The sequence below is a fragment of the Styela clava genome, chromosome 10, assembly GCF_964204865.1.
Source record: "Styela clava chromosome 10, kaStyClav1.hap1.2, whole genome shotgun sequence".
NCBI classification, from domain to species: Eukaryota; Metazoa; Chordata; class Ascidiacea; order Stolidobranchia; family Styelidae; genus Styela; species Styela clava.
This window is the reverse complement of record NC_135259.1, coordinates 6,816,126-6,841,886: the sequence shown is the minus strand read 5'-3', so window position 1 is coordinate 6,841,886 and position 25,761 is coordinate 6,816,126. Positions and strand designations below refer to the sequence as shown.

General features: G+C 32.9%; 3 protein-coding genes across 5 annotated transcripts in view; 2 read left to right on the top strand and 1 right to left on the bottom strand.

Moving 5' to 3' along the window:
* The window catches only part of LOC120337288 (intersectin-1-like), a 40,424-nt gene extending 25,055 nt beyond the window's left edge, over positions 1–15,369 (top strand). For all 3 annotated transcript variants that reach the window (XM_078117269.1, XM_078117270.1, XM_078117271.1), the window contains 12 exons: positions 1,070–1,150; positions 1,488–1,734; positions 6,407–6,498; positions 7,594–7,721; positions 7,910–8,102; positions 8,799–8,897; positions 9,597–9,764; positions 10,340–10,552; positions 11,173–11,404; positions 11,848–11,993; positions 12,554–12,662; positions 12,927–15,369. In XM_078117269.1, the coding sequence (XP_077973395.1) occupies positions 1,070–1,150; positions 1,488–1,734; positions 6,407–6,498; positions 7,594–7,721; positions 7,910–8,102; positions 8,799–8,897; positions 9,597–9,764; positions 10,340–10,552; positions 11,173–11,404; positions 11,848–11,993; positions 12,554–12,662; positions 12,927–13,084 (1,866 nt within the window). In that variant the 3' untranslated portion in view covers positions 13,085–15,369. The remainder of the gene's footprint in view (positions 1–1,069; positions 1,151–1,487; positions 1,735–6,406; positions 6,499–7,593; positions 7,722–7,909; positions 8,103–8,798; positions 8,898–9,596; positions 9,765–10,339; positions 10,553–11,172; positions 11,405–11,847; positions 11,994–12,553; positions 12,663–12,926) is intronic.
* Positions 15,370–17,569: 2,200 nt separating this feature from the next.
* Positions 17,570–21,151, top strand: LOC120337332 (uncharacterized). Its single transcript, XM_039405099.2, has 6 exons — positions 17,570–17,795; positions 18,376–18,579; positions 19,227–19,342; positions 19,467–19,609; positions 20,173–20,380; positions 20,516–21,151. The coding sequence occupies exons 1-6, from the start codon at positions 17,691–17,693 to the stop codon at positions 20,568–20,570; spliced, it is 831 nt and encodes a 276-aa protein (XP_039261033.2). The 5' UTR covers positions 17,570–17,690; the 3' UTR covers positions 20,571–21,151.
* A 502-nt stretch (positions 21,152–21,653) lies between these two features.
* Positions 21,654–25,024, bottom strand: LOC120337331 (uncharacterized). Its single transcript, XM_039405098.2, has 6 exons — positions 24,734–25,024; positions 24,265–24,471; positions 23,905–24,020; positions 23,349–23,491; positions 22,747–22,954; positions 21,654–21,925 (listed from the first exon to the last, which is right to left on the bottom strand). Exons 1-6 carry the CDS (start codon positions 24,833–24,835, stop codon positions 21,871–21,873), a joined length of 831 nt encoding a protein of 276 aa, XP_039261032.2. The 5' UTR covers positions 24,836–25,024; the 3' UTR covers positions 21,654–21,870.
* Positions 25,025–25,761: the final 737 nt, after the last annotated feature.

Sequence of the window (25,761 nt, the reverse complement as noted above, 5' to 3'; positions counted from 1 at the left end):
TGTTCGACAGCAATTTAATTAAAGTAATGGATAATCAGGCAAATCCCGCCCTCAATTAGTGACCTTTCTAAACGCGGACCAAACATAATGCGGGAATTTTGCGATTTTCACTGCCTAGAAAAGCGTTTTTTACACTGTCGCGGGCTTCAATAAAACATATTTTGTTTTCGGTTTTATATTCAGTATTTTAAATTGCCGCTTTTCAATCAAAAAGTTTGCGTTTTCTTTAGAAACTCGCCGCCGATGAACGTATTCACCGGATTCACAATTCCAGGCGAGTACAAAAATAAAATAAGTGTCATCGTTATCGTGGATCAAATTTGTGGAAAATTTGCGTTTTAGAGAAAATAACACAAACGTAAAGGCATTTACGGCCTAAATAACTCGTCCGCTGATAAAGCAATCGCGCGCAAGTTTCTATCGAGAATGTTTTCATCCAACGGAAACGTCGGAAACGAAGGCAGCGTCGAAAATGTGTGACGTCACACAAATATCCGATATTCTTATGAACGCTAATTCCAATATTCGAATGACGAGATATTCGAATACATTCGAATACTTTATTCGAATTGGCCATCCCTGGTTCTATGTAACCACATTTTGGATATGGGTTCATTCCCTATCAAAGTCGATGCACCTGGTAGATTAACTACTTGAATACTACATGGTAACCTCAAGAAAAAAGTAGAACTCTGGTCATTTTTAACATATTAGATGGAACATGACTTTTATGCAAAGCCTCTTAGATTACTAAAACTTTTGGGTACATTCATTCACAAACAGAAATTCAGGTGTTGAATTAATTTTCTTCGTTTTGTAGAATTGATAAATTTATATACCATTAACCATACCATATTAACCATATATTAACCATACCATAAAATAAATATATAATAAATATTCAAAAACCCAATTAAAAGTATTTTGAAATCAAATAATTAATTCGAACGGTGCCTTGGGAGAATATTACTCCACTGGATTCCTCCATGATTCCAATAATGTTGAGGCTTTTATTGAGCTTGTTCTATAAATTGATGTATTTTTATATGATGAAATCTGATCTTTTTAGGCTCGGGGCAAAAAGAAACAAGTAGGATGGTTTCCAGCTAATTATGTCAAGGTTCGAACTTCAGGACAAACTAAAACTAAGGTATGAGTATGTTTGGAATTCTTGTTGACTATCTGAATAATCTTTCAATCTACTATGGTTTTTGAAGAGGGAGATTTGTGAAGTTTGATATAAATCAGGATTTCGCTTAAATCGTAGAAAATTTTATCAGCAAAAGAAGATTAGTTTCGATTCTTATACCTGTACTCTTCATTAATTAGCATTTGTGAATATCGTATATTAGAATTTCGTGCAAATTAACTAATTTGAATATTTATTTTGTAGTTTTTAATTGATTGTTCAATAAAACCTCAGCAGAATCAAAGCCAAAGCGGTCAAAGTGTTAGACTCAACTGTAATTTAATTTTTTTTCATTTAGGCTCCTACGCCACAGCCTTCTGTTAAAAAGCCTGAAATTTTGTGCCAAGTCATGGCGATGTATGATTACACAGCACAAAATGACGATGAAATTACGTTCGCACGAGGTGCTCTCATCAGCGTAACTGACCGTAGCGATGCTGATTGGTGGAAAGGTTTCTTAAAAAATAATTCAACCACTGACGGACTTTTTCCAAGAAATTACGTTCGAGAGTTGGGACCGAATGATTCATCAGGATCAGCTCGTTGTGAGTAAATTACCTAAAATCTTTGTAATCCGAATAGGGATGTCTAAGATGAATGAAATTTTTGAATACATGTGAAATTGGATATATTTAGTATTGTCCATTCGTGATTTTGGGAATGATCTAGTTTCAAACGTACCATTCAATGTCTGATGCAATTTCAAGATGCAAAAAAATAAATTTCACCTAACTTCCGACATTGTAATTATAGGAAATTTAAGCATTAATAAGCATTTCAGTCAAATTTTTTTGCATTTTTTTTCCCTCTCTTGATTTACCTTGATTTATGCAATTGTCGTGGTGCATATTCGGTATTCAGAAATATTACAGTATGTGTTTAATAGAGTTAATTATTAGGTTTTAACCCATTGGCCAAAAGACAAAGGATGCCCAAAAGTTGACTGGGCTGGTTTGAATAGGTAATTGATATTATCCAGTGGCGTGTCAAACTTTTCTACTGTCCGTGGCCAGTTTCTGATAATACTGCCCCTTATGCCGAATTTCAAAAATAATTTGGGTGATGAACAAATTATAAATGTTGTTATACATGAGAAGAAATAAATTAAAGGTCAAGTAAGAGTAAAATATTTGTAACATTATTATTTAAATCATCAAACTAAGAAACGGACTCACCCCTACATCATGCTGCCCCTTTGGCCCCCTCTAAACTCACCTCTGATATTATCTAATTTGGTTTCTAATAGGGGTTTTAATTTTAGTACTTATCATGATAGGACAAAGTCTGGCCTAATGGTGGAATTGATTCTTCAAGATTTGAATACTTTTGGTTTAATGCAGTTCCTAATCGAAGCAAGCAGTCTTATTCAATTAGAGTCCTAAGTTAAACTCTTTCTGGCCAAAAATTCGCTGATCTCCAAACCTAATTTTTACCTTCTTTTTATCGGTACACTTGAAATCTGAGTGTTCACTCGTGACTATGCTCAGAGATGAGTCTCCTTTACATCGGAGTGAGCGCACATGTCCTTCTTTGTGCAAATTCTCTCAATTTTTAGTTTCTTGAATGTTTCATTTCATTGATTCTCTCTTGCTAAATGGTAATGTGGTAGGTGGTTTCAAATGCATCTAAGATGAAATATTTTTATTCTCACATTAATATTAGTTTTACCAAAATCTGAAAAATTTTACTATTTCAACATGGCAGAGTTTGAAAAAATGTAGATTTTATAAATTAAAAAAAAAAAACCTCTAGATTCTAGACTTATTAATGTGGGATCTGATAACAATCAGGTAAGTGATGATTGATGACATTGTTATATGTTAACATGAAGTGATCGTTAGTATGCAAGATTCATTTACTGTGTCTCAACTGATTGAATCTTGTTTTGGAACTCTTGTAAGTTCCATGCTATCAAAGTTAAAAATGGGGTTTAAAATTTAAATGCAGGTATTTAGCACCATATAGCCTAAATCCAAAAATCTGTCCTTTTTTTAGCTATTTTTTGCATCGAGTATTTTTGGAAAATGATATGTTTTAGTTGAATTATTTCTACTTCTTGATTCTTTTAGGAATTTTTTACACATTTCTATCTTATCAATAAAAATTAGAAGTAGTTTTCTAGGAGACAACTTTATGCATAATTTGATATGAGCCCGCTCAATCCACTTTTTTATCAATATATTAGTGCATAGTAGTGCATATAGTGCATGATATTTGCTATGCAAATCTGTCTGGCATCGCTTTTTACCCCCTTTCAAACTTTCGATTATAATTTAGGTTTTCCTTGATAGGACGGAAAAAAGTCAATTTCGATTAAGCTTATTTTATTTTTGCAATCTTCCACTATCCTCAGCATGCCGTAGACATAATTGCTCTTCTTTGCAGGATATTCTCACAAGATTACGAATTAAAGTTGGAATGATTGGATGCCATTTTCAAGTGCCATGATGATCATCATATATGGCATTTCTTGGATCAGGACAGTGTGATTTTAGTCACGCAACCTTTTAATTTGAATTTAAAATTTATCTGATATTAAGTGGTCACTTCTGCACCAGGGCATGTGATGTTTTACATTGCGGATTATATTTCTTTTTGTTTTGTTTTTGAGGTGTTGCATTGATACGTAGGTTTCATACCGATTCTTTGCACTCAATTTTTATTGCGGGTATTTTGATATCAATAAATCTTGAAATAAATGAAAATTTTCTCTGTGTTTCATGGCATTACACAATTTTAACAATAATAAGAATGTATATCTATGATTTTTCGAACTGGCTGGATCTGGTTTTTCCCTGTTCCCAGTTCTTTTTTTTTCAAAAGAATTTTTTCATTTCTGGCTCCCTTTCAGTGTTGTTTCAATGTTACACAGAAATAAAACATTTTTGATAAAAGGATTATTCAAATTGTTTCGATATATTATTTTGCATGCCTGACTTTACCTGTTGTTTTTTTGTGAACGCAAATTTAATTTTTCGGTTTTCATGTACACAAAATTTGGCTGTTACATCATCTATTCGCTTTTGCTAGTATTTATTCATTGCAAAAATCTTCCTGGTTGCATGACATAATATTCCTTTATCATAATTAGTAACATGTTCAGGTGCAGAAGTGGTAGCTTTTTATCGATTCTTTTTTACCAAAAAAATCTGTCAATTTACATGAAATTCCTTGAAAATGGCATTCACATTGTGACTTATCTTTCTTTATTTTTTATCAGCCTTAAATCTTATGTACAGGTATTTTAACGTAGTCTTTCCAAATTTGTTCCCGGTTTCATCATGCAATTTTTTGTTTTCGATAGTCTTTTCTTGCTATATGTTTCTTCTATGATGGAAATAATTTAGCAATTATTCAGCAAAAGATACCACTTCTACATCTGAATAGAATGGAATAACAATATTTGTTTTATAACTACACATTTTGATTTAAATACATACAATAATTCCATACTCAGTAAAGATGAGAATGCAATGTAAGTAGATAATACTTACATTATTAAGTTATCAACATTAGTTTTGATGTGAATTACACCAATCCTTTACTCAACATAAAGCAGCAATGCTATTCTCCTAACCGGTCCAATTTGCAGATTTCGGTTGAGAAACTGAAAGCTGTTAATATCTGTCAAAGTGACAACCATCTAGCTGGTGACTTCTAGTTTATTTTCTGCTCCTATCAATTCTATTTTCTGTTGTGAATTAATGCGCATTGATAACTGCTCTCAGATTTTGAAAAATTAGAAATAGTTTGCTCTTTGGTAGAATTCCTGGACTTTGTGATGTAGAATCTACCTGAATTTGCTATTGGTTGCCATAAACACGTCCAACAAAATTTCAATTTCTTGGTAGTGAAAGTTCTGATACAATATGCTATGATGATTTCATATTTAGAAATACATAGTCTTATCTGACCAGGTTGACATTATAAAACCTTTCGTTTTTTTCGCTATATGAAAAAAGCCATGAAATGCTCCTTTTTAGTGAGCATAGAGCAACCCCGTTTAGTATCCAGTTGCAAACAGATTATCAAATTCAAGCTGTATAACACACAATAACAAGAAACCTTATCTTGTAGATTATAGTAAAAAAGCTTGCTATCTTTTGCTTTCATTATTTAGAGTTGTATTGATATGCCTCATGCCAAGACCATCGGAGTGTTTTGCGTCTATATTATCATAATATTTGTTTTGTTAGTGTTATCAGTGGTGTATAAACTAAATATGTTTTATATTGTATCATATTATCGACCACACAATGTTATTAAAAGTATATAATATTTCTGTGTGGAATAAAAACGATATGTAAAATATCAGCTATGTCATCAATTTCATATGATACAATTGGTGAATATTGTTGTTGTTTAGAGAAATGTTACGGTTAGTGTAAAGATTCCAGTACTTACCTTACTACTGTTAGATATCAGTGGCTGATAGTATGGGACCTCGTTTGGAGCTGAATATGTCAAATCAAGATTATTTTCCACAACCAGATAAAAATCAATCCTATATAAATTTTGAGAAAAATAAGATATCACGAAATTTTGGATAATCATTGTATAAAAAAATACTAGCAAGTAGCGATGCCTATTTTTTATCATTTACATCATAAAACGGCTTTTCACAAGCAGATCGACACTTGTTAGCTGCTCGAAATATCAACAAAATGAATTATTACTTTCGTACATACAATGCTTCCATAAAGTTTCGAAGCTTCTTAAATTGCAAAGAAAGTTATTGATAGGTATAATAAATGAAGTAAAAAACTAGAATTCTGAATAAAAATAAATTAAAAAACTCCGTTAAAATATATGGAAAACTGACTTCATATGAAAATCTAATTGTAACAACACTTTATAAACACCCTGTTTGTCGTTGAAGGAAGGGTTCCCTAATTTGTGGGGTTCATAGCTGAAGTTGAATTATTTCTCACAAAGCCAGCAAGAGAAATCAATAGTATATATTTGAATGAAGGCATTTCTAGAGATTCACATTGTCGCGGCTATAAATTTCATTCTTTAAAGTTGGGAACCGCTACCTGATACTAGAAATGAGCATTAAGTCTATTATCTCAGATTTACCCTCATGTTTGTTCAAAATTATTCTTTCATCCTTCAGGTGAGATTCTTTCATATATTTATAACATTTGATTTGATATCCATGTTTATTTATTGTTTTGTTTTTTGCTAATTTTGAAAATTTTTGAAATTTCTATGAAGGGACTCAAGAACAAAGTGCTATGTCATCAGAGGAAATTAAGAGACAACAACACATTCATGAACTTATTGTTTCAGAAGAATCATACTTGAAGGTGGTATCTTGTATTTTCTTAGAAGTGCTTCACAATCTTTTTTGATACATTTCTCTACTTGCCTATTTTATTCCTTCCCCACCACGCATGAAAACAGGTTTCTGTTGTCCCTCCATTTTCCGATGAATGGTTAGTTAGTGACATACACAATTTGATTCTTTACTTTTGAACAGTATGAATATTTTATACTGTTTGCATAAATATGGATTGCAATGATGCTAACTATTGTAACTAAACTATTTTAGTAAAAATACACCAAATACAAACTGATTTTTCTCCCCAAAACAACAACATTGATATTATGTTTTTGTTGAATCTTCAAAATTTAAAGACCAGTGTAGTCGGTCAAGTCAGTTGAAATAAAGATAATGTAAACTTGTAAAGTTATTAGTAAAGGGTGCCATTTTTGAATAAACCTAAAAATGGTTCAGAATTTGTGTACTTTGCTTCTTACTATCATCCTAATGGTTATCAAAGGATTTATCTATTTCTAAATTTTTTCAAATATTTCCTGATACCAATTACAATTATGTACCAAGTTTTTGGTGTATGACCGATTTCCACTCTGAGCAAGGGTCTGCACAAGCAACCACTTTTAGGTAAAGAGCTACAATAGTTTGGGAGGACTGGAATCTTTCTGGTTCGCATTTACCCGTCATTTTATTACACCCTGGGTGAGGGGGTGGGCATGGTATTTGAGTCTACAATAGAGTCATGGTTAAGTCTAACTCTGACATGGGCAAACTCCGGCCCGTTGGGTAATTCAATCTGGCCCACCTGATGCTGGCACGACTAACTAAAACCAAATTTTGATTTTTAGCTAAAAAATAGCTTGAAGAATTTGTTAAGATTGTGATGGAATTTGGCAGAGGCTTATTGTTTTCCACTTTTGCTTTTGAAACACTGTAAACATTGTTTATAAAATGTAAAATTGCCTGCCAGTCCAGATGGGCAAAATTTTTGGCCCCTGGCCCAAAAACCTTGCCCCACCCGTGGTCCAACTCTTGAACCACTTGTCCACCTCTATAATGCGACTCACCCCTTTATTATAGACTATAATTTACGAATCATAAATTTACAATCATCACTTTTTAGGATTTAGAAATGGCCAACTCTGGATTTCAATCACCATTAAAAGAAAAGAAACTTCTGACAGAACAAGAACTAAACACTTTGTTTGTCAATTGGAATGAATTAATAATGTGCAGTGCTAAAATTGTCAAGTAAACGTTCAATTTTTTGTTTTAGTTTATCATAACTTCACCATTTTCAGTAGTGTTACTTCTAATCACAAATATGCAATATTAACAGTGGCAGTTGTTACTTAGTGGGTTTAAACTTTCCGAACTATTATTAGGACGAAAGAAACTTGATGCATGATTATTTTTAATTCTCTCCAAATAAATTTCAGAGCGTTTCGTGTTAGAAGGAAAAACAGTGGCGATGGCGCTCCTGGAGCTGTCGTTTCACTCATCGGTGATATCTTATGTGAACAACTTCCTCACTTACAGCCGTATGTTAGATTTTGCAGTTGTCAATTGAATGCTTCAAGCCTCCTACAAGAGAAAATAGACAACGATCCTGAATTTAAAAAGTTTGTCAAGGTAGGTGTGGTACGTCGAGTAGAAAATCCTTTCAGAAGCCAATTAATCGAATTGTCTTCCACTTGGTGGACGCTATATAGTAATATGGATATACAGGTGATCCAAAATAAAACAGAACCCAGGTCATTCGTAACATATTCTTGAAAGAACATAACCTTTGTGCAAAGCTTACCAGATTAATGAAACTTTTGGGTCCCATCAAGCACAGAAGTTTCAAGTATTCTTCATTTTAATAGAAGTAATTGAGGAATTCATTGTTTTTCTTGGAACCCTGTAGATTTTACAAATCAAAAGCTGTAATTTCTCATTTACGATATTGCGGATAAAGTTTAAACCTCATATTTGCTGTGTAGATTGGGGTTCCTATTCATTACCAGTACTTGTTATGCAGAAAAACCCAAAACAGTTATACATCCAGATCCATAAAAGTAGCTATCAATAATGACTGCAATGCTCTTGCTAAAACCTTATGCGCATACGGCTCAACTGAAGTAATGAATTCGATATATGTTTTGGGTTTGGAATACTTTGGATAATGAAAAACCTTTGAAAATAGTCAGGTTATAATGTATCTTTCAAAATCAGATTCATTGTGAAATTAGTATGTCATTTTTCTCGTCAAATACACCAACCTGTTCGGAATTATCCTGATGCTGATGTTTATGTGCCATTTCATCATTTTACTTTACTTTACAGTCTTGTGAGAGTGGAAGTGACTTCAAAGGTTTACCTGTCAGTAGTTACTTAGTCAAACCAATGCAGAGAATCACTAAATATCCACTGCTAATAGAAAAAGTAAGTATATTTATTGTTTGAATCATTGTGGTGACTTTACAGCCCTTTTTTATGAAAATTTGTATTGAGCTGGTTTAAGTAAACTCATCCTGAATATTCAATATTCTAGTGCAGAGTTAACATTTATTGATTTGTGTGATATTTTTGAATTTGTAAGATGAAAATAAGTCATCGCAAAGTTTCAATTGCTTGAGTTGAGCGAAAAATATCTAAAAATATTCTAAACGTTTAAATTCCAACAACATAGATGAACCGTCTTGTTTAATAAAAATTGAAAGTTGCAAGTTTTTCATCTTATCCAAATTCCTTCGTAAAATTGAAGTTTTTTTATTTCCCTTTTTGCTACTTGTTAATTGTCACCCTCTATGTTCTTGTTGTGATAGGGTTCTTCGCGGAAAGTCCCCAGTCTTCAGTCCGCCTATGAGCGCTTATTTTAGGTGGCCGATTATATGGCCTAAGTTTTAACTGTCCATGGGCCTCTATTATGCGTTTATATCAGCCCAAAAAAAAAAAAAATTCCCATTTCACAACAAAAATGAGAGGAGAGACAAGCTGTGAAACTAAATCTTTCTTTGTGTGACGTGAATATTTATCTTGTTGCATTTATCTACATCTTTTTGGGTGAGAGCCAGTTGAGGCAATATGCTACTGCCGTATAACAGTTCCGGTGATATTTATGAGGAAAATGTTGCTTTTCAGATTCTAAAACATACTCCAGAAGGTCATGTTGATCACAATCATTTGAAACTTGCATTAGAAAGAGCAGAAGAAATCTGCTCACAAGTGAACGAAGGAGTTAGAGAAAAAGAAAATGCTGACAGATTGGAATGGATTCAAACCCATGTTCAACTGGAAGGATTGAATGATGTGAGTTGGTATAGGTTGTGCCGAATATTTTTAGGTTTTTTGTTTGTTTTTGAATTGTTGGAAATAATGATTCTATGCCAAATGTAAGGCTATACCAAAAAGGTGTCCTTCGATAGTTCTTGATTATTACTGGTAGAAAAAACAATGAAAATTTTCCCACCAGAGAAAAAAATAAGATTCTTGGGTCCTGGCAGTTGGTGCTTTTATTAATGAGGTTTCAAATATTTTCATTTGTATACGCTTGTTGATGCTCATTAATGATGACATATAGCTAAATTTTGGACATTCAACCCATTTTCCCATCTGTTGAAACCTGATATAGTTTTGTCTCATCTAGTCAAGCATTAGGAATACTCTATTATTATAGCAGGCTTGAAATGGTAACATTCAGCAACAATTGGCCTGCTATACAAATTATCTATCAAGCAAAATTCTTTTCTTTCAAATTGATTACCAAATGCCATTCTATGCAATGTTAGTGTGTGTCGTATTGACACAAAAACTCCAATGCGATATAGTTAGGCATTTAAAACATTTATATTTATGTCTTTTTCTAACCATAAAACTCATTTCAGAAACTTGTCTTCAACTCAGCAACCAATTGCCTTGGACAGCGTCGATTTTTGCACTGTGGAACGTTGTATAAACATAAATCTAACAAAGATTTAGTCGGATTCCTATTCAACGATTTTTTACTTCTTACAACTGCCACCAGACCCCTCAATATGCCAGTCAATGATTTTATATTCAGTTCCAAAAATAATCTTCAATTTCGTCTGTATAAACAGGTACATTTTAAATTTTTTTAGAATTATGTTGTTAAAATAAGAAATTTTATTGAGTTGTGTTAGTGATGCTGTCATATAAACTACCTACTGGTGATTATTTGTTTATAATATTACAAGGTTTATGAAAATCCTAAGCAATTGGTGCGTCGAGATATGTTTTTCCATATCTTTGCAAAATCTATTATCCCAAAAATGATCAAACCATTTTTTCAAGTAGCTGATTGATTTTTTCTTCAATAATTGACCTGGTACCTGCATTTTATTTATATTTGTATATTTTAAATCGTTTTTGTATCATGCTCTTATTTTTTTTTGTATTGTTTATAATACTAAGTTATCCTCCACCAAAGTAGTAGTAGGTGCTATCTTTATTTAGCGACCTATAAATTTGATGTTAAATTGAGTGAAAGCAAGAGCCTACACTTGGTAAAATCCACTTGACTACATTAGGTTAAATTAGAAGACTGTGCTGCATTTAAATTTTTAACCCTGATGCATTCATTTTTCTATCATTTTGCACAAACCTGGCACATAAAGCAACAGATGTAACCACATTAAAACTTGATATTAAGAAACACTGGTATAAGGTAATATTTCTGAAAATACTTTCTATTTTTCAGCCAATATTTTTAAATGAGGTTCTCATTCGACTTCCGACCGATCCTAGTCCAGCGGGAGGGAGCAGTACAAATGATGAAGAATTAGCGGTTTTTCATTTGTCCCATGTCGATAGAGTTTATGCTCTTCGTGCTGAGAATGTTAATGAACGAACCGCTTGGACAAACAAAATTAAAAATGCTTCACAACTTTATATCGACACTGAGAAAAAGAAACGAGAGAAAGCTTATCATGGTAATTGTTCATGTAGTGTAGATAATGGCCTTTTACAGGGATAACGAACCTTTTTTGTAACAGTGTTATTGCCAATAGCTGCTTACCGGCTACTATAATCATTTAATTATTGTTGGATTGAATTAAAGCCGTTTTATTATCAATTTTCATCTTTAAAATGTTAGTATGTTTTGTTGCATTAATGTGTGACATGTGGGCGTGGGTTCATTGTAAAAACATAGTGTTTTTTTTTATCAGTCGGGATATGTGGTGGTGGGGTCACCGAAAACACATTGTGGGTTTTTCATTAATCGGGACATGTGGGGGTGGTATCACCGAAAAACACAATGTGGGTTTTTACACTAATCGGGACATGGCAGCCTAGTGGTTCACCATCCCTGATAATATATTTTTAATTTGCAATACACGCTCGAAGATCGTATTTTAATTTTCTGTTTTGATAGCTCGATCACAAAGGACTGCCGGCATTGGAAGACTTATGGTTAACATTGTTGAAGGTTGCAACCTTGTTAAAAACACCAATGGGAGAAATGATCCATATTGTGAAGTAACAATGGGAGTGCAAAGTCATTTGACTAAAACTATTCAGGTATTGTGTTGTTTATCATCTGAACTTAATTAGATTATGTTTTAATGTTCCGATACATTAATAAGGTCATTTTTTGTTCTGTACCTGAGGGCCTAGACGCCCACAGAAAAAAGTATTCTAATGCAATTTTTTTTTAAACAATTTTTGACAGTTAGGCCTTTCCAGATTACAGTTAATTTTAGTTAATATATTTTACCTAAACACAATTTTTTTCTAAAATTCGCGATTATGAAATTAATTTTTTGGTAATTTTAGTTACTATTTTTACCTAATCATGATTTTTTCTTTAAATTCGCGATTCTGAGATTAATTTTTTGATAATTTTAGTTACTATTTTTACCTAAATACGTTTTTTTCCTAAAATTTGCGATTTTGAGATTAATTTTTTTATTTTCCATTAAACCAAATTTTTGCAAGATATTTCATCGGTTTAAAATACTTAAATTGAAATTAATTCCACGATAGAATTTTTGATTATTCAAGTAATCAGTGTAGGAATATTCTCACTACCCCTTGATGGTAATATTTTATTTTGATCAAAAGTATATATTAAATTCCAGGATACACAAAATCCAAAGTGGGGGACAAGTATGCAGTTTTTTGTCAAGGATATCAAAGAAGATGTTTTGTGCATTTCTGTTTTCCAGAAAGACATGTTCTCTCCTGATGGTATGATTTCAGTTGTTCAGTAGACATTTCATTTTGAATATGCCCACTGATTTTTTCATTGAAGATTACCATCTTATTTAGGCAATTATTTCGAATACCACTATAGAAAAAAAGTAACATTGAGGCAGCAAAGCAACCATGCCTCAATCAGAGCGTATTTTATATCATTGATACTAGCATAGTTGAGACTCATCGCAGACATAGTCATGCTAAACTTTTATGGTTATGAAGTTTTATGAAAAAAAATTATTAATGTTTATCTAGATTTTCTCGGACGAACTGAAATCAAAGTGTCGGATATCAAACGAGACACTGCAGAAAGCAAAGGACCTCTAACCAAACGATTACTTCTCCATGAAGTTGAATCGGGAGAGGTCGTCGTCAAAGTGGATTTGCAACTTTTTGAGCAAGACATAAAGTAACAATGTCTTATCTAAACAAAAATAGTATTTGTATGTTGGTATACCCGCCAGACTCAATGTGATTAATAAATGAGTATGTCATCAACTCATAGTGCTTAAAAAGAACAACAAGTTTAAAAAAAACAATGATTTTAATCTTGGTGCAACCCTAGATGCCACTTTTCAAAATTTGCATGTGAGATCGGGGCGTCTAAAAACAGAATCCATAAATCCTAATTATACAAAATGTGTGAACCCCTATTTGTGTATGATTGTACATAAAAGTTTAACCTCTGTTTGGTTATGACTATACCCAAAAGTTTCGATAATCTGGAACGCTAGGACACAAAAGTTCTCTCTATAATATGTTCCAAATAACTTGGGTTTAGTTGGGTCACCCTGTGGCTGTAGGGTCTATAAATTCCTAACAGTGAATTCATGAAATCTCTATTTATGACAGAAAACCTATTTTGTACAATAAATAAATATGAACCGCATTTATTATTCTGTTGTTAGAATTTAATATATTTAAATCCGTAAATAAGTCTGTATAGTCGAATCACTTAATCACTAGTCTACTACCATGTATCATCTTTTCCTTCACTTGAAATAATTCCACTTTTTATTATTTTGTTTTTAAATTACTATTTCTCATTCCAATTATGTATGTCAAATCTATTATTCTTAATTATATTATTTTTTTCAACATTGTGTTTTATTCACTCCACATATAATATATTTCCTTGATGTTAGAAAATACTATTAAAAATCATGTTTTGTTTCATATCATTCTCAAGTCATTGATCTGTAAATGTTGAAAATGGTAAATTTGTTTTGATAGAACTGGGCATTGCCTAAAAATGATCCGTGTTTTATATATTGTGAAACAATTCTTTGTACACTGAACATAAAAATGTTGTGTTTTCGGCCATAATACATGGTGGTCGCTAAAAAAGCAGAAAAATTGAAAGTCCGATGATTTAGGTTGAATTGGAACGATATTTCACAAATTACCTAACTTTCAAAATGCTACACAAGCTTGGACTTCTAGATTAAGACATTGTTCTGAAGTGTACGGATGACATTTTGAGCAGCTATGAGTGGTAATATAACATATGCCTCTAAAAAAGTTTATTTTCGTAAAAATAAACAGCTGTTTGACAATTTTCTCTTTTTCTATCGACCACCCTGTGCATCTAAATATTGTATTCTGTTTAGACAGCGTCAATTTATTTTTTTCCTTGTTCACATAAGGTGACAAATGTTCACAGCTGTCACATTGAATAAAAACAAGCAATGAAAGTAACTCACACAATATATGGACACAAAAGTCCTATAGAAGTATTTCTCAAATTAGAATTAAAATAATGGTCACATAGCCCAAGAGCAAATTGAATTGAGAATCAATAGCCTTCTAATGGCTTTAATTGAGTACTAAAAATTTGAAATTGATAGTGCAGGGCACTGTTTGCCGTTTCCTCATATCTGCTTACCGAAAGTAGTGTGTTTATCAAGATTCAGTTGCGGAGAAAAGCAATTTTTCAACAGCAACAATAATTTAGAAATTCACAATTTGATTTTCTAATAACTTATGAAAGCATTTATTACATTGACTCAATTGAATTCTTTTTTAAATCACCTTCAAAATTCTTCACACTTCACAAAGATGTATATTTGTTTATGGTTAAATCTCAAAATTTTTTCATGTTTGCATATTTTTATGTAGATAGCATCAAGATGTACATATTTTATCTCAAGTAATAACCAAGATTTTCTATAGATATCTAGAGTATATTCAAGATCAGATGTTGCAGAGCTTTTTTATTTGCCAAAAAATTTTTGCCATTTTCTATACCTTTTTTCAAATCTGTTTATGAGAGTAATGAACGTTGAAAAAAAGGTTACCACAGTAAAAATAGTGTTTTTCATAGATTTAGTTGCAGTTGAAATTCTATGAAATATGAATATCATTTGAACCGAACTTTTCAAAGTAGCCCATTCAAAGCTTTGTTGTTATCTAATGCGATATCTGCAGCTTTTAAAATGATTCATACATTATTTAGTATTTGCTACACTTGCTATAACACACAACTCAATTACTCACACTTACCATATTAAAAATTCGTTTTGTGGGCCGCACAATTTTTCCTAGTGGGCTGCAGGTTGCTCACCCCTGCTTTAAACTTAAAGCTTTGAAAAGTACAGGGTGTTCATAATACTTCTGATTTTTCAAATTTCAAGGGAAATTTATGTACACCATATATATACAGTTTGTAGGCCCCTACAAGTGTGTTATATAAAGTAAATTAATCGAACCTAATAAAATATTACTAACCTGGTTAAGATATATTGAGAACTGACTTTATGACAAAATTGAAACTGTAATGGAACTTTAAAAACATCCTGTATAATTGATAATGATATTTAATTTCAAATTGTAATCTATATTTCAATTTCTAACTTTGTTATAAACTGGGAAAGTAACGCCTAAATGAACTGGAGTTATGTATATTAACAATTATTGAAGCTCACTGTATATTTGAATGAAGCGTTTGCAATGTTATGAAAAGTTGAAAAGGATAGGATTGGATTTTCATATTTATTCTGGTTAAAGAGGTCCATAGGACTCATTATTCAAATGACTAACGGCATCTCTGTCGTCGGGTTAGTGCATCTAAACATGATGTACATAATTATTAATATACAGTTTTGGTTCAACTTCGGTATATCATTCTCACCTCCAAATGCAGTTTTTTCATAAAAAAACAATGCAGGTAATTTTATTAGATTGGGTTAAAAAAGAAAGTCATGAGATTTTAACGCAGTGATTTCTTGATATATATTTTGGTGTTATGATTTTTTCAATGCTTCGACTACAACATTCATTTATAGTTTGGCAAAATTTAAAAAAAAAAAAATTTAGCGTTTGACAACTAATTTTTAATCATCATCAATTCGACAATAACTCTAAAATTTCAATTTATGAATTTTGATATTTAAACACCAACAAGAGTTAGAATTCCCCAAGTTTTTTAATCAGTATCTTATTGTCATCACAAGACCCTTATATAGTTTTTTATATTTCTCTTCACTATTAGTACTTAAAGGGCGAAAATATATTCGATGTATGGAGAAAAATTGTCTGTACTTGTAATAGAATTTAGTCTCTGCGTTTGTTATATGAATTTTATCAAGCTCATCCTGGGGCGTTTCTTAACTTGTGCTCACTTTTGCATAAGCTATATTTTGTAAGAACAATAAGAATTTCCGCAGGAATTTTGTACATTTAAACATAGTTTCTTTGTATTCATTTTTTGTTAAAACGCTTGTATAAGTTGTTATTCCCAAATATTACAAAAATAAACATCCTTACAATGGCATTTGATTGACCAAACTAGTTGTATTTAGACAGTAATAATTGATTTGGGGTTTATATTCTTAATGGCGCTAATTTTTACATTGTAATGTTTGGTATAGACCTTGTGTTCATCCCTAATGAGTGATGCTATTAGTTTGTAAATTGTTTGTTCTATTCTTTGTTTTTCTTTGTTTTCATATTCTTGAAAATACTTGATTCTTCAGATCAATAAATATTCAACTTGCGTTGCGTGGAAATGAGTTTTCTTTTATAAACGGACTCATGGTTACCATTTAACATAAGGCTAGAACACTAGGATTATATTTATGGAGTAAGAAAGAATTGCTAGGACATGCTTTCCTTCTTATGGTCAAACGATGAATCGTGTCTTTGCTGGCGGTAATAATCTGCCCTCCTGGTTTTACAAGGTAATTGTAGGGGTCCACCTAACCGCTTGTTGCATTTGAAACAAATAAATAAACTATTCCCATACCCGATATTAACTTGTAACCGGACAAGAGGCGTGGCTTGCAGTATGATTAAGGGATAATATGAAATTCCTGAATTAGGGGACAGAAAAAATAGTCCAATCAAACAATTCCTTCGCCGTTTGCCGACTCCTCATAACTGATTACCGAAAGTCGTGTGTTTATCAAGATTTAGTAAATTGGTAAGATTGCAATGTTTCCCAATGGCTCTAATTTTGCACGTGCCTTGGCACATTATGTAAATTTATTCAGACGTAGTTAGTCTACTACTTTACCGTATATACATTTCACATACTCACGTGAAAATTTGCATCTCACTCAACAGCATAATGGGATTTACTGCTTTTAATTGAGACGATGAAACGGAGTACAATATTCTCACCTGAGCGGAAATGGCGCACTATCTTGGAACAACTGTTTGCGTAACATGATATTTGAAGGCAAAATAGGATTCAGCATATGTCCATTGTATTATGACATATGGAATCATGTTACTAATTTATATATTATTTAGAATCCGCCGAATACGAGGAATTAAAATGAATGTAATTCTTGATGGCTTTCGTTACAACATTATTATTTTTTGCGTAGGATCGTGTATCATGCATAAAAGTCTAAACCAGTATGTAGATGGTTTCGGTTAGCCGTAAAAGTAATTTGGAGTTGAGTTGGAACACAAATCTCTTTACTATCGTATATGAGAGTAAGGTATATTATATATAGTTGACTAGTTTAAAATTATTTATCAAGATCAAATATTTTGAGAGTATAATAAACTAAAATGTTTAGTAAAACGATCTTAATTCTATCCTCTATGGTTTCCTTCGTGTACGCTAATCAAGAACGTGAAGTAGAAGAGTTTCTGAGAGATTTGAGTTTCATTATGGTAAGTGCAAACCACTTTCAAGCCATTATGTTTCATATTGGAGTTTATTTTCGAAGTCTATTTAATTTACAATTTACCGAATCGTGTTTGGTGGTGAATGTCTTTTTTGCATTAGCGTCTATTCGTATGGTTAGCAGTTCGCAGTTGTTTCCACTCTTATACCAGAAGCTAATTTCTAAGGAATATTTACCTCAGAAATTGCCCGTTTCATATTCGTGAATCACCAACGAGAGACTAGGTCCGCTTCAAGTTTTTTTTATGTCTATTTTTAAATTAAATTTCAGAAAGCAATATTGAACTGAATTAAGGTCGCGTAATAACATAATAAAAAATAAAATAAAACTTATTAATATGCTTTGATTAAAGGAGAAATTAAGTTAAACTTTCCTTGATTTTCAGCTATTGTCTCAAATCAGATAAGGCGCGTCGCGATCCGTTTTGCGAAGGGCCGCTCAATATTTAAAGTCGGCCCTGTGCGTACCCACGTTGATGAAAACGAATTTCGTTCATTGCATTGAAAGCTATAATATAATCATATATACTGATATATTCAAATACATATATTGTTACCGTGTTTCAGGAAGAAAATAAAGATCCAGATTTTGACGTTTTGCACGATGACGTCGTCTCAGAAATTCGCAGAATAAGTGAAGATCACGGATTCAATACGGATGATGTCTTATTGGACATCAGTTTCTTGAAATCGCTTCCTGGAATATTTAAATCAGGAGACGCGAGGAGATGGACGACTGTGAATTTCGCGTATCAGCTTGCCTGTTATGGAGTATGTTATTACAGTAACTTGATTTGCATACGTTATTCAAATGTTTAGCTTATGTCTTGAAAATAGTCTATGGATTTTTCGAATTTATTTTTATATGTATATCAATAATGCGCACTATATATAAGATCGAGTTATATACTTTTGTATAATCTTTCGTATTAAATCGAGCATTATTGTTGTTAGTCATTATTGTCTTCTTGATGTGAAAAAATTTCTTTTCTCATAACTACCGGGACCAATTGCGTTGGAATATTCAGTGGTTAAAGATTGTAAATTTTGCTAGAAAGCTGTTTCTTGTTACTTTTATTTATTTCAAAATTTTTTGTGGGCTCTATAGGTTTCCTATTTTCGTGTGCGATGACGTCATCAAAATTGCGTACTTTATGGCGGTTCCGCGTTCGCGTTATAGTATTCGGGCGAAGACGTGAAGACTGCGGTAACGGTAGTCTACTGTGACAGACTGCATACCCGCACAACTTCGTCTTAGCCTTCATGTCCATATATTTGAGCATCGCTCCATTGTCGTTACGTAATACTTCTGCACATAGGTGTTCATTTGGCTTGAAAACAGAGACTTTTAAGACTCATTTGGCCAACCTCACACTCACTATATCATTTTTCATTGTACGCTATCTTATTTTTAATAGGGAAAAACGGGACCACTCCTACTACAAGCATTGTGGGCTTACAGAAGATTCAATGGATATGCATGTTACTGCGGTGCAGGCTACTATTTCGGAAACTATTTGGATGCCACCGACCTGTGAGTATTTGGGCGTAGGCCTACACCAGAACAATAATTTTCAATGAAGCATTAAGTTTTCAACGTAGGCCTAAAGTCACTGCTGTTTGCATCGCCTGATTATATTTTGTTATTACTTTACCAGATGTTGCAAAGGACATGATTCCTGCTACGAACGCGTGATGAAGAAATACAATCTTAAATATGGTTGCGATACGTACACTGTCCCTTATAGTGTCTCCTGTTGTAAGAAGGAGAAATATACAAAATGTACGGACTCTGGTCCAAGTAAGATATTTCATGAATTATATTATGATTATTTACAGGTTTTTAAATGTTATCATCTTCTGATACAGATGGTCCGAACTGATTTAATATTGGGATGGTATATATTTATGGTACATGAAATACAGACATGCTTGGTTGAAATAAAGATTTCAGTAGCTTAAGCAAATGGGCGCTCTCGAAGTATGTAAACCAAGATGGCAGAACGTAGTATGTGTACCAGGTTAGGGTTAGGCCATAATTTTATTCTAGTTTTCCTTATTTTAGTTCTATTACGAGTTCTGGGACTAGCCAAATGACTCCCGTAGTATTTGTATCTGAAAGTAGGGCCTAACCCTAACCTGGTAAACATCCTACGTTCCGGTGTCCGCCATCTTGGTTCACATACTTCGGGGGTACCAGAAAATGATTTTGCTAAGCAAATGTCGTAGCCAGAATACATTTAAGTTTCGGTGGAATTAATGTACGCAGCAAGCCTACCGCGGTATCAAATGCAGAGTTCATATGGACCTAATTTTACACTCTGAAATTACAGTGTTAATTGTATGTATAATATATATATATAGGTGCTGGAAGGGAATTATGTGAATGCGATCAAAATATGGCTAGATGCACGGCTAAGAATGCTAAGACTTATAATGCAGATCTGATGAAAAATAGGAGCAAGTGCAAAAACGTCAGTGGAGTTAACAGGAAACCAATGACTGCCTGGGAAACGCTGAAATCCTGCAAACATGCTTTTCACCCAAATGTTAAATTTCCACTCACATACGGGTAGGTTTGCATCCATATACATTTTTCGTCTCTTTTACAAAATCGAATTGCCACACTGGCAACACTGGAAAGCTTCTCTCATATTATCATAAAATCAATTTTGATCTTGATTGATATTAACTTTTTTATTTTTAGGTCCCAAGGTAGTTGTCCAAACGGTGGAAGTAGAGGTAGTTGGCTTTGGAGATGAGGAGAGATTTTTAACACATTACACATGTCATTCAGACCTCATTCACATACCTAACTATAGAAGTATAAAGTGATATTACGTGAATGTATTAAAATATCGTCTAGATTGGTTTTAGGTAAATATACATTGAACGTAGCAATGTTGTTTATTTATGAAATTTGAATGCTTGTTTTTATAATTTTGGTCTGTGATATTTTGAGCAATTCTTCGAATTTTCTATTATTCTGCGACTGCGAGTAACTCGTGTGCAAATCCTTGCATCAAATAATTGGGAAACTCCCAAGAGGAGCGTGGTTTTTAGGTAAACTACTGAATGTGTAAATAGGAATGGAAATTACAAAAAACGAATGTTAGTTAGAGTTCAATAGGTTTCTTTAAGTACTAGTGAAGTTGAATAGAAAAGTAAGAGAATGCAAAAGAGATGATTTCAGTAATTAGTAGCAATAGAAATCGACTTATTTTCCGCATATACACGGATATTAACGGGATGAAACGTCTTCAAATCTGTAATTTTTGTCTCACACTACTCATGTGAACCTCCGAAGCTTCGTATATGTATATTTACGTTGGTCGCTAATATATGATCTATATTTTATAACTTTATGTTTTTTTTTTTTTGTAACTGCGCTAGCCATAGCAAATAAAAAGAAAAAAAATGAGGGTAAGTTCAAATTAAATAAACAATCCGTATTACATATATTTATTTTATTCAGTTAAAATTTACCAACTCAAAATTGCGAATTACAATTACGACTTTCTTGATTAACATTCACCACCTAAAGGTATGTAGAAATCATATTTTATTTCTGAAATTTTTCACATGAATTTACATGAATAAGTTTCAAATACATAGGGCAGAAATTCAGGACGAACGCCACTCCACTTTCGGGATAGTTACTATAATTTCAATCTTTCGCGCGAGCCTTTCAACTAAAAGCTGGTACGAATTTAGTATTTATATTTTTTAAATTGCACATCATGTGATTGAAGAATCCAAAACACAATTTGAGAATTAACAGTATCAAATTTACGTTCAAACTATTGAACAACTGTCGACGTTTTCTTCTGGATAAATAATTGTAATCGGTGACCATCACAGAAAGAAAAACGACACAATGACTGATGTTAAAGTATCCATCAAAAGCTGCATCCTTAAATTCAATCAATATGATAATCTGAGCAACGATGGCATCTCTGGTATATATATATATATATATATAGGTGGATACATTTGAGATAAATATACAATTTTCTTGTGTTTCTTGAGATTATTCATATACTGGAGTGTTTCTGTGTCTCATCACCCCCAAAACCACCCACTACTTCCTCCACTCTTGGGACAAGTGCCTTGCGAACTGAAAATATTAATATTGATTAATTTTAGTGTTACAGTGACTTATAAGTGGAAGATACGCAAATTTGGAGGGTAGTAGATATTTTTCTATGGCCTATAAAACTATTTATAGGGTGTAGGGCTGTTGGCAAATCCCTGCTGGACGCTCAAAAAGTTACATGAACATTGTATTGATGTGTAGGAAAAATTAACAGAAGTACAAATTCTCAATGTGTGACACAAGCATTTTGTTCATACGTCACACAATACTGACTTTTTCTGGATATAACCTATGAACCTCAAAATAAAATCTGGTGTGGCGGAATAGCTCATGCACTTAGACAAAGAAAATTGTGATATGTACCATCAGCCAGGAGTATTAATTTAGTATGGAGAATATTGAGTTACACAAGTAATGTCCAAACAGACACCGGTTAAACATGAGTCTGTACCATCAAAAACGAACAATGAATACAACAAATTTCTCACCACCGAAAGTTGTACCCTAGTGACATTGGAGAAAACTGGCTTTGTATATATATATTAAACACAGCAGTTAAGTTGTGCTCTGCTGGGTTCTTCGATGAATCACTGTGGTTAGTTTAATTTAGCAGTGTAGATACAAAAGTAAATCAATTCCTGATAAATGCTGTTTGTTTGAATTAGTTTTTGTAAAGAAAACATTACAGCAAATATATATATATATATTAGATTTTGTGTTCAGTATACTTTATGAGCTGTGGTATTGGATTGCATAGAATTAATTGCAAATGTGACATTTAATGGAATGGTTCAACAACGCGTAGAAATTTATAAAGGTAGGTGATATTTTAGTCTACTCACCCGTATGTAAGCGGGACGGTAACAGCAGGAGAGAATGCATGTTTGCATGTTTTTAAAATCTCCCATGGGCTCAAGGGTTTTGATTTCTTCCCGTTAGGGTCTCTGCAGTTACTTCTGTTCTTTAATAATGACGGATTGTAACTGCCTTTTGTTGCTGCCACACATTTTGCCATAGCCTGATCACATTCACAAAGCCCCCTTCCGCCACCTGTTATGAAAACAGTTTAATTACATTGTCGGTTCGGTAAGGAAAGCTAAATCATATATATGAAACAATTAATGCCATAGCGCTGTAAAAGCATTTCTTCTCTCACTTCATTCTCATTTGGGTTACATTGTATAGTCCCACTGAAGGCACATCGATTATGGAGCGCTGATCAACTTTGACATGATATTACTATTAAATAGGTCTCTTCGTTCAATTCAAACTCAAGGCAAAATTCGAGCCAAATTTATGAATAACCATATTTTTCTGAAAAGCTTTCAACGCGTGTGTGGCCAAGCGTGCTAGTTTCGAATTTTGGCTTCTTTCAAAAATACGTCCATTCATCTGTATGAATCAATCAGCGGCACATTAATAAATAATGTGCAAAAAATTTTACTTGGGCCTGAATCTGTGCATTTGGTGTATTTTTGATCTTTGCAGCAAGAGACGGTGTAAGGTGTTGTGTAGGTATGACAACCGAGTGCCAATTTGAATTTCGATTGAACGCGATCGTAGCAGCGGTCATGCACTTTACAGCAACTAAAACAAACAAGAAACGTGGCATTATAGCACTGCCGTATTTTGTATCAATCAGACACATCGTATTTCCTGTTTTTTAACTGTTAAATATCCTGGTATATCATATAGGATTGCACTTTAAAAGACGCTCCAGAAGTGTGGGTACCAATATGAAGGTAACTAATTTTGTTTGCCTACTTTACATCAACTTGTGTAAAGGGACTGAAACCTATGGGCAGCGGGTATATTCACTTGAATAACACAGACAGTCCCCGAACTCGTAATAGAACTAAAATAGGAAAAGTCGGAATAAAATTATGGCCTAACCCTAACCTGGTACATACACTACGGGAGTATCATTTAAAAAGCCTATTACGTAATAAGCGATTACTGCAATGCAAAAAAGGTGAATGTACTAATTTTTGTTTACTTACTGGTCGGTGGCATCCAAATAATTTCCATAATAATTTCCTCCACCGCAATAACATCCGTATTCATTGAATCTCGTGTACGCCCACCATGCTTGTGATAAGAGTGAACCAGTTTTTCCCTAAATCAAATAAAAATGCGAAATTGCGTATACGAGTATAAAAAAATCAGAAATAAATAAACCATTGAAAATCTCATTAAATAGAACGAAATTTAGAATACGAACGAAAACAACTTTTTTTTCAAATCAAAACCATATTATTAGCTATTGCGATCAATTACTTATTTTAAGTTATAGCAATGCACACGATTTTTAAGCAAGCGAGTCAAGTTTAATATTTTTTTTTTAAATTTCAGATACATACGCTATAACAAGCCAATTGATAGGAAAAATTCACGCTCGCCCATCTCTTTGCATCTCCTGATTTGAAAATACCGGGAATTCCATACAAGAAACTTATATCAGATAAAAGATCGTCAGAGTTAAATCCATGATCTTCAATTATTTTACGAATTTCCGCCATGGCATCTTCGTTATCTACAACATCAAACTCCGGGTCAGCATTTTCGTCCTAAAATCAAATATATAGACAATATATATAACAATAAATATATAACAATAAAAATTCATTCAGACTAAACACAAGAATTGAAATGAATTTCGTTTCAATTTCATTTTATTTTTTCATCTGTGTTTTATACACGGCAACTAGTACTAACAACGAGGTTGTGACATGCATTGAAGTTCGGCTATTGTACGGCATAAAAATGATTTGACTCAGTAGTCCAACCCTATTCTAATCAATATCAAAATCTATGATTTAACTTTCTTACCACAAATTTGCTCAAGTGGTGAATCAAGTTGTCCATTCTTTCCTCTTGATTACATCGAATTGAAGATACGACTGACAACATAAGTAGAATTTTGGCAAACATAATTTCTCTAATTTTTATCGTAAATTAATCTAATAAAACAACAATTATTTCAATACTTTTCTGAAAGTCATCAAGTTTCTCATACAGTCATCATATCTGTTCGCATATCTTTGTTTTCCAGCTCGCGAGACCAAATTCAAAAAGAATAGAAAACATAATTGTTTTCAAAATGGATTGCAAAGTGCAAAGACTTGCACCGGTATTTATATTTTGTATGCTTGTACACTTTCGGCCCCTGTGCTCAAAGAAGACATTCGATCTCGACTGTTGCAGCCACATCATATTACCATCGGCATTTACCGAAGAAAGCGTATGGGTTTGGTCCGGTTATTATGTTATATTGCTCATTTCCCCTTGCTTATAGCACCGATCATATAACAATAAGCCTCACATACTAAATACAGTACATTATGGTAATTAGGACCGTTCTAATAGCCGGATGTTGACACAGAAGAATCTTTCATTCAATATGTTTCAAGACATTGTTCTCGTCATCTAGCGTTATGAAAAGAAATCTAATTTTACCGGATGAGTGAAAGCACGCACCTTTGTGAATAGAATCACGTGAAGAATGTCAACTTTTCAAATCAGTAAATGCAGAACAAAAATATTTTTTTACAGGCATAATTTGATGTTGTTCTTGCAAATAACATGGAAAGATATATATTTTAGGCGATGCAACAGTTTAGATTTGGATCAATCTCAATTTCCTCTCATTTATGACTTGGGCTTGAGAAGTTACCGAGTTATACCGTGTTGTATATGTGTTGCAACGTCTCTATTTGATTTTATAATTGTGATATGGGCGGCAATTGTTGGAACTTCAAATGAGGCAAGATTGAATATCAAAACCATATATTAAATATTTGGCCTTGTATTTCCTTGATTTTTAATTTTCACTCCAGTAGACTATTTTCTGCCATTTC